This window comes from Acanthaster planci, linkage group LG03, assembly GCF_054643075.1.
Source record: "Acanthaster planci isolate LZ-2023a linkage group LG03, COTS_SCS, whole genome shotgun sequence".
NCBI lineage: Eukaryota > Metazoa > Echinodermata > Asteroidea > Valvatida > Acanthasteridae > Acanthaster > Acanthaster planci.
Genome location: NC_141779.1, coordinates 5,244,546 through 5,253,136, shown reverse-complemented (window position 1 = coordinate 5,253,136; position 8,591 = coordinate 5,244,546). Strand labels below are relative to the sequence as shown.

The window sequence follows — 8,591 nt, the reverse complement described above, 5'->3', positions numbered from 1 at the left end:
GGGAAACATTGTGTGGACGTGTGCAAGTCCACACAATGCTATCTTACCCTGCATTATGTGGACATCTTTAGTGCAGAGGTCTGCACTATGTATGGCACACCTGGACACAAGAACACTCATCTGTTGTTTTAAGGCCTTGCAACTTCACAATATAATGTTTAATCATGCAAAAAGGCTACATTACATACAATTTCTTGACCATCATTTGTTGATTGTTCACAACCTCATGGAAATTTATTTCCAGAAGTATCTCTCATCAGCTACAAAAAGAATACCTAAAATAAAGTTATTAGACTGGATGACATAATCAGAGTTTGTTTTGCACCTGTTTTCATCCCCGTTTTCATGTCCGCCCAAGTTGAGTAAAAAATAATGAATTAAACATGGCTGGCAAAGATCTTCAGCATTAATAGCTTACCCACACGATGCAAGTGCCCCACTGCTACTTTTAGCACAAATTGAACACAAAAATACGGTGTATACTGTTATGTCACAGCATGGGAATAAAGCACAGAAAATGCTCCATGGTTGGCATTTTATTCATTTTCTTTTGTAGCATGCATTCCTCTTCCGTACATTTTAATTTTCTTTTGGTCCTTTTTGCATTATTGTTTCTCCACAACACTCCCAAACCTCCCACACAACAATGTAACTACCCTCCTTGATGCAGGTCATGACGACTTGGCTCCATAGGTATAATGTGTGAAAAAAGCCCCCCCCCCAATTAGAGTCCTATGCATTGCCCAGTGCCTGAGGCAAACATTCAGGCACTTCATAGTTACCACAATACACAAAGTGACAGAATCAAAAATGCGGGCATATACATCCACAGCGTGCACACAAAATGCATAAATGCACTGGCCTCCATACTGATAATGTCACCCTTTATTTACACATGGGCCTCTTCATGGAAGCCAGGTAAGGGTGGCAAATTTTAAGTTCCATAGGAAAAGCGTACAAGTAAACAAAGTGTGAGGTCATCGGTACACGGGCCAAATAAGCCATTTGCTAGTTAAATTTGAATAAAATGTGGTACACTGAGTTCTTTAAATTCATAAAAACATAACAACTTGAATTCTGCTTACTAAAACCACTGTTGCTATACCTCATTCGGGGCAAGCTTTTGCTTAGTTACATAAGAGACGCCTTGCAACAATACATTGTTCTCAATGTACAAGAACAGCACAAAGGAAACAGTCCATTCCAGAGATGGTGGTCGCTATGCAAAAGCTTGCCCTGAATCTCGAGGTACAGCAACAGTGTCTTTAGTCTGGGGAATTCAAATTGTTATGTTTCTGTGCAATCAGGTAACACAGTGTACCAGATTTTGTTCAAATTTAACTCACAAGTGGCTTATTCAACTTTGGGGAAAATTAATGCAAATCGACAGCGGTATTCTAGGAAAAAGGAAATGAAAATTTAATGTGATCTTTCCTTGGACCACTGAAAGCCATTTACAGTCAAAACAAACTGCTGACATTTTCCACTGGGAATTTGCAGTTGGCAGCAGGCTTAAGACCAACATACAAGTTGCTTTTTATTTCATGTTTTCTAAGTATGTCTGAGGAAAATGAACTCCAAATCTAATGCAGATGTTGCCTGAGCAACGCAGGAAAAACGTGTATTTCTTTGGTTACAATAGAGATCTCTGACCAGTGCATTTTTTTACTTTGGCTCAATTAGAAAAAAAATATTACCAGGTAAAATCTCTAGGTATTAATATTTGTCAGGCGAATTCCTTGGGTAATGCAATTGATCTGACTCATATGCCTTCAATTACAAAGCAGACCAGGCAGAGATAATATATCAAAAACATTCTTCAAAAGTTTCTAAAAATTACTACAAAATTGCTTTGGCTGTTTGGTGTCACATTATTACCACAGAACATTTCTTTTTTTACTTCCCTTAAAAAATTAAAAAGTTATCAAGCTTCAGTCTTTCCTTTTGGCAAGGCAATAGTTTTGGACGGTATATCCAGTCCTGTTAAAGCCTGGTCGTACTTGTGAAATATTTAAAACATGCACTGCATGCAATGTACAGTTGTTAAACTTGTTCATATAAAGCATACAGATAAAAATTGAAACTGAATTTACTGGCATGCATTACAGAAATGGCATATTACTTGTTGATTCAGAAATAATTATGATAAGTTTAAGTTCACATTACTCCACGGATCCAAACTATGTGCTTGGGTTAAAGATATTAGAAAATAGGAATTTGCCGACATTTGCCGACTTACATACTAAATATATTTGACACTGAAAAGCGTCAAGTGATGGCATTATAAAAATGTTAAATTCTTCAATAATTTTCTGCAAGTAATATGGACCTCTTGCAAGATCTCATTTTTTTGGGGTGGGGGCCAATAAATGGGTGCAAAACTGTACATAAGTTTTTATGGTTGATAAAATGTTTAATTTTAACAAGATTAAGATTGACTGCAATAACAGTTTGCTGAAGATATCAATTCAAAGAGCCTGTCAGCTATCAAGAACAATTATGCAAATGAGATGCAAATTCATGCTTGTTACCACAATCCTTGCCACAGAAGTTACATTCAAACGGTGAACGGAATCCATGAGCGCCTCTGTGGATGGTGAACAGCACATTATCCGGGAAAACGATGCTGCAATGGACACAGCGGAATTTGCTCGGGTTTGCTTCACCCCTCTCTGCTGAGGATGGAACGGTCTGGGTCGACACTGTGACCCTGTTGCTGTGTGTTGTGGTGGGTGAAGGCATGCTGAGCAGGGGGGTACCCTCCCTGGCTGAAACGGGCTGCCCCAGGCTGCCGTCCTGACTCGATCTGCTGGCACTTCGCTGGATTTGGACGTTTGCAAATGCGCTCTCTGAGATCGTCTCGGAGCTGAGCCGCTCTTGCCGCCGAGTGTCACTCGGAACCCTGTCGTCAATGTGCGAAACTGACGGCCAGACTTCCGGGCAAAGCTGGGAGCCCGGCGACTCTTCTTGCTTCACGACCGGAGGTACTGCAAAGTCACTGTGTGAGATTGGTACAGAGACTGGGGAAGCCTCTGTCATTGCCGACTGGTTTGTTGGATACGTGACGACAAAACTGCTGGAGCTGGTGATGCTGTCTTGGTGTGTAATGCCTTGCTGGTGAATGCCTTCCTCGGTGGTTTCCCTCTGCTCAAGGGACGTGGTCTCAGGGTGAATGGTAAGGACATGGTTAATGAGACCATTTTCATCTGTAAACGTCAACAGGCAGTGACTGCAGCAATAGAGGCCATTGTTGCTTTGTCCATCCGGCTTTTCCTCGGTCAGGCCACTCTCGTCGTCATTTTCGATTATTTCGATGACCTCAGGCCCGCCGTCCAGCGGGGTGATGAGAGAGCTGCTGGCAAGGAGACTGTGCTCGGACAGATCATTCAGGCTCGCCTGCCTCGTAGTCTGCGGATGCGGCCGTTGATACTGGGAGGCTCCGCTTGAGTTTCTCCTGCCCGCCTGGATAGGCTGGAACGTGCTCGCCACTACTGTGGGCGTCACCACGCTGCTGCCGATCGTGGGAAAACTGTTGGTGGTGGATCGTATCAGCTTACAAGGGGTTGGGCTGATCTGCAGCACAGCCTTCTGCTGGGCTGCAGCGTAGCGTCTGCTCTGCTGTGGCTGGTTCAGTAAGGGTTCCGTTGGTTGTTGCTGGGTGGAAGCATTACTGATGGCTAGTCCTTGGTCACCGGTCTGACGGCAGGCAAACTCAGCCATGGCAGGGAGGTAATCAGGGAGGTACGTAGGGTTCAGGTACGGGGAGATCTCGCTGATGGTGGTAGTCTGGTGGACTTTCAGGAGGTGGTACATGAGTTGGCTCTCACGTTGGCAATAGAAGCTGCGACACTGGAAGCAACGGTACTGGCATCGTTCTTTGTGTTTTATCTGCGAATAGCGGCCAGCAGAAAAAAAACAGGTAAGGTTAGGATTATGTACACTGGAACCTACTGTCATTCAAACAAGTTTTTTTTGGGGGGGGGACAGAGATCTGCTTCCTCCGGCACCATATCCCACACTGTCACACCTCAGCGAACGTGATCAAGTCTGTCCCCTTCCAATGTTCCCCTCTCGCGCCCCTACGCACCCACAGTTCGGCTTCAATCTTCACATATTAACGAGCGCCAGAGCAAACATAAGCCTCACTCCAGTTGGAAAGCAGCAGCCTCCCGACGACAGACAGAGCATACACTGTTCCAAACCATGAGTAAACCGGTCCCTTTCACAGCCACACATGCAAGAGAGAGATATCTTGCTACAGAATGTTACCGCAAACCATTTGCCTAGTGTATACCCATCATGCAAACCTTCAAATTTTATTTCACATGTGTAAGTATAGAATACCAAAGTGAATACGTCACATGCACACTTATGTGTGTAAAAGGCATCAGTGCAAGAACCAGTGTGTGAACAAATGCGCGCGGGTACTCCGTTCATTTGCGCTGCTTTTTCTGGTTCAAAGTGACGTCACACTTCCGTAGTCTATACAGGGTAGGAAGCTCTTGGGCAAAGCCTACATGCACAGAGTGCTATAGATTTAGCTTGAATTAAGTTATCATGAAACAAATTATGCACTTTCTTGAATCCTTCTCAAATGTAATCTGCCCGAACCGGGTTCTGGTTTTTTTCACAACAAAATGTTTAACATTCTGCCCCAATCACCGAGAAAGGGAGAAACAAGGGGTGTGTATGCGTACATGGGGAAGGTGGGTGGAGCCACTGTGTGTGCCATGAGTACAGGGAGGGGGGGATCTAAAAGTCGGCAGTTTGTAGTATGCATGATATGTCTGATGCTTGAGATCATACCTGAACGTGCTGTCGAAGAGTCGTACTTTGCACGCAGGAATAGGCACAGTAGTGGCACTTGTGTGGTCTCTGGAATGTGTGCATACGCCTGTCAGTTTAAAAGAAAAACTACAAGATCAGGTAGATGTCATTAAATTAGGGTCGAGAATCCTTTAAAAAAAATGCACTGCTGTCTCGATTCAAATAAGGCGTGTTCACAGTCCATTCAAAACTGGGCCAGTTGATCTTTGCCGGTAGATAATACGAAAAAGCGCTATCATTTTGAACCTGGAGGGTGTTGAGCCAACGAACAGAGTACGCGGGTGTGTTGGTTAAAGTGCTAATGCTTCTTACAGACTTCACTAAGCATGTGACGTATTCACCTGGGTAATCTATGAAGAGTTTACTGAAGACCACTGACGGAGACTTTGAAACTTTGCTGGTGATATGCCCTGGGCCTTATTTCTGCCTTGTGGAAATGCTGGCAAAATTTTGTCGGCCGTAGAACAAATACTGTTGGTTTAATTGGATTTGACACATTTTCTTCTCTTGTCACATGCTCAGTTTGAAGCTTTGTGTTGTCCTGGTCACCCTATGAACGGTCCCTCTATGGCTTTATAATATCAAAACAGTTTGCATCAATATTATCTTGGCACCCTCATTTTTTGTTGAAAAGCTCAGTATTTCCATATTCTTGGATGGATTCTATATTGGACTGTAGGGCATGTCATTTGCCTTCAAGTGTCTGGAATCTGCTTGAAACAAGCCTCCATAGTGCGATTTTTGCATTTTGTAAACAAGAAAATTCTCCCTTCTTTTTCATGAACTTAGCATTAGAATATTCGAACACAAAAAATAGTGATCGCGTATTCAATATTCGATCGAATATTCAGATATTCAGCACAGCCCTAAAGTGTCTGTATCCTTAAGGGGTAAGAATTGTTTCATGGTCTAGTCCTTTTTTCTCGAGTTGCACGTTTTCACTACACTAAAATCTCAACTCACAACTTGGGTGTTCAACATTTTCCCAACAACAGACTACTCTGACAAGACACCATTACCACGGTGGCACCACGCACAAATGCACGTTCTTAAGCTTCGGGTGTATTTGACAAATTGTGACACCCTGTCTGCTCCAAATGGGAATAAGACGGGCTGTGCTTTTTCATACACGGCAACGATTATCCTTTGGTCCGTACTCAATGTGTGCCTGCACAGGTTCATACATATTGGATGGGCTGAGCACGCAGGACCTATTTGACTGCATGGTCATTGAATGCGCTCCGTTCACTTGCGCAAGCCCAGTATAAAAAACATCCCGGCAAGCTGTCTCTTCTTTGCCAGTGAGACTGCACTTGAGGTTCGGGTGGATAGTGAACGTCGTGCCACTGGGGTGACGGCTTGGAATGAGCCAGTTAGACAAAGCGAGGGGCTAGTCCTCGTAGGCCGGCGCTGACAGGACAGACCTCATACGCATGTCCGAATAACCTCCAACATGCTTCATGTTGGAATACCGAGCTGGTTCATTCCCCACTGTTGGTAAGGCTGTGCTGATATCTGAATAACCGAATATTCGATCGGTTGTCGAATATTCAAATGTTATTTTTCAAATTTGAATAATCGAATGCAAAATTCATAAAAAGGAAGGGAATTTTTTTTGTTTAAAAAAAAAACTGCACTATGGAGGCTTGTTTCAAGCAGATTCAAATGAAAAGCATCAGAAATCTTACAACAATTTAAAAAGTAAATTATTCATTAAACAATTAAAATGGAATAGAAATTTTCAACAGGGCAAGAAGTCTTGTTCATCTCTTAAATCTTGCCAAATCGTAGCTGGAGATACTCCTAGATGTGAGAAGCTATTACATTGATCATAATGTACAATTGTGTGCGTTATTGCAACTGATTTTACATATGATTTGTCCATCAACAACCTGGTGGTCAGTGCAACCGAACAGTCGGATATTTGATCAAATTAATGGTCAAATATTCGAATAGTAAATTAATCGAATTGACTCAGGGCTAGCTGTTGGGTGAATATACGCACTGTTCGTGGACGTTGCAGTTGCTGCGGGACTCGGTGCTGTAGCTGCAGTAGCGGCATTTGAACGGCTTCTCCTGGCTGTGATTCCTGAGGTGGTTCTTCAGCAGTGCCCGGCGTTTGGCCGTGAAGGAGCAATTGGGCCAGCTGCACTTAAACTTGGGGAATACGGAAGGTGTGCTGGAACTAGGTTTGTTGTTATTTGGCTTGGTCTGTAAAAGAGCAATCAACTCGTTGACCCTGCTCCTGTCTTTTGATAGGGCAAGGTCACTTGGGATAATCTGGTGTCATGCCAGCTAGAACACGTTATATTGTGGCTATGCACGTATAAGCCCTAATGACTCATGACATCGTGCATAAATTGTTGAAATGCTGGGTTTTTTTTAATCAATAGCATAATTTCATCCTTCAAAATGACTACAGGCCTAAAATATGTATCTTACTTCTAGAACCTAGAATGCTCTCGGTGTGCCTTCTACTATACAGTCTACGGCATGCATGCAATCATAACTAAGCAGTTTCATGGTAATATGCACAATCTTGTTCACGTGGCAAAACGAACACAGATTGCTCAGCGCGCACATCAATCTAAACCTTTCTGCTCATCCAAGTCATTGTGCACTCATTCCAATACGAGCTTACGTCTAACAGTACGTGTTCTTTTACTAGCCCCGTGGACAATATGGGGCACAAATACACCCCTGAAATCATTGTCATAGGCCTATGCACGTGCAAACCAGCACACTTATCATTGTTATATTAAGACAAATATTGACACATCAATGAGCGATTTCGACATACATGACATACTGACATTTCGGCTCCAATATTGAATTACACACAGCTTGCCTGCCAATGTCATACCATCATTGTCGTCATGCCACCTTTAGCGATGTCAACTCGTCCTGGGCCAACCTCCAGTCCTGACAAACATACTTAGCTACACTACAGTCAGACAGTAATATCTGAAATTGGATTGACAAAAAAAGGGCAAAGCAATGTGAGAAATCCCAGGTTCTGTCGTCTTGTAGAAGCTGCACTGAAGTTCCCTCATACTTTTATGATAAGAAACAGCTTAGTATTACCTTGATATGACACGTATCGGTAAGTTACTTGCGTTTTGATGCGAACTAGGGTCCTAAGCCATGGAAGTTGTATACATTATTTAGGCCAGTTTAGAAGCAGCTCGATGTGCATATACATGTATGTCCGTGCATGTATAAAATAAACATCACAATGGAATTTCACAAACCTTGGCTTTGTTCCGAAGGGGTTCCAATGCGACTCATCAGGAATCATTTTGTGAGCCCTTAACACCCCCACTAAATGGAAGTACTTCCATCAGTGTTTGCACACCACAAAGTTATGATAGTTTATATGCTTTGCCTGTCTGCAAAAGTACGTTTTTTGCATCTTACGCACTGAGCAGGAAACTCCACAGACCTATAATTTAACATAGCCGATACAAAACTGAACCCGCAGTTTCGAGAACCAGACAAAAGAGTCTTTTTCTTGAAGTCTAAAATCGCTGAAGATAACTTCAAGCAAACCTTACATTAGACGCCCCGAAAAACACAAAGGAGTAATGTTAGCTGTTGCAGATTTCAATGCTAGTTATTTTCTTTTACTAATTCTTTTCTTGAACTAACAAACAAGCTAACCCAGCGTGGACTGATATCAAGTCTAAGAAGACAGACCGTAACCTTTCACCTTGACCTCGGCCTAAATAATTGTGTTGGTACCCGGCAGTGCGTCATCTCATATG

At 42.9% G+C, this 8,591-nt stretch overlaps 1 protein-coding gene across 7 annotated transcripts; it reads right to left on the bottom strand.

Annotated features, from left to right (window-relative positions):
- Positions 1–497: 497 nt before the first annotated feature.
- LOC110986713 (uncharacterized) lies at positions 498–8,482 on the bottom strand. Of its 7 annotated transcripts, none has more exons than XM_087133956.1 (5): positions 8,079–8,482; positions 7,691–7,791; positions 6,833–6,984; positions 4,807–4,894; positions 498–3,888 (listed from the first exon to the last, which is right to left on the bottom strand). In XM_087133956.1, exons 2-5 carry the CDS (start codon positions 7,703–7,705, stop codon positions 2,488–2,490), a joined length of 1,656 nt encoding a protein of 551 aa, XP_086990082.1. In that variant the 5' UTR covers positions 7,706–7,791; positions 8,079–8,482; the 3' UTR covers positions 498–2,487. The 7 variants fall into 7 exon arrangements, with proteins under 7 accessions (XP_086990082.1, XP_022104546.2, XP_022104537.2 ...); XM_022248854.2 differs by having other exon boundaries at positions 6,833–7,038; positions 8,079–8,475; XM_022248845.2 differs by lacking the exon at positions 8,079–8,482 and adding an exon at positions 7,912–8,045 and having other exon boundaries at positions 6,833–7,038.
- Between the last annotated feature and the right edge of the window lie 109 nt (positions 8,483–8,591).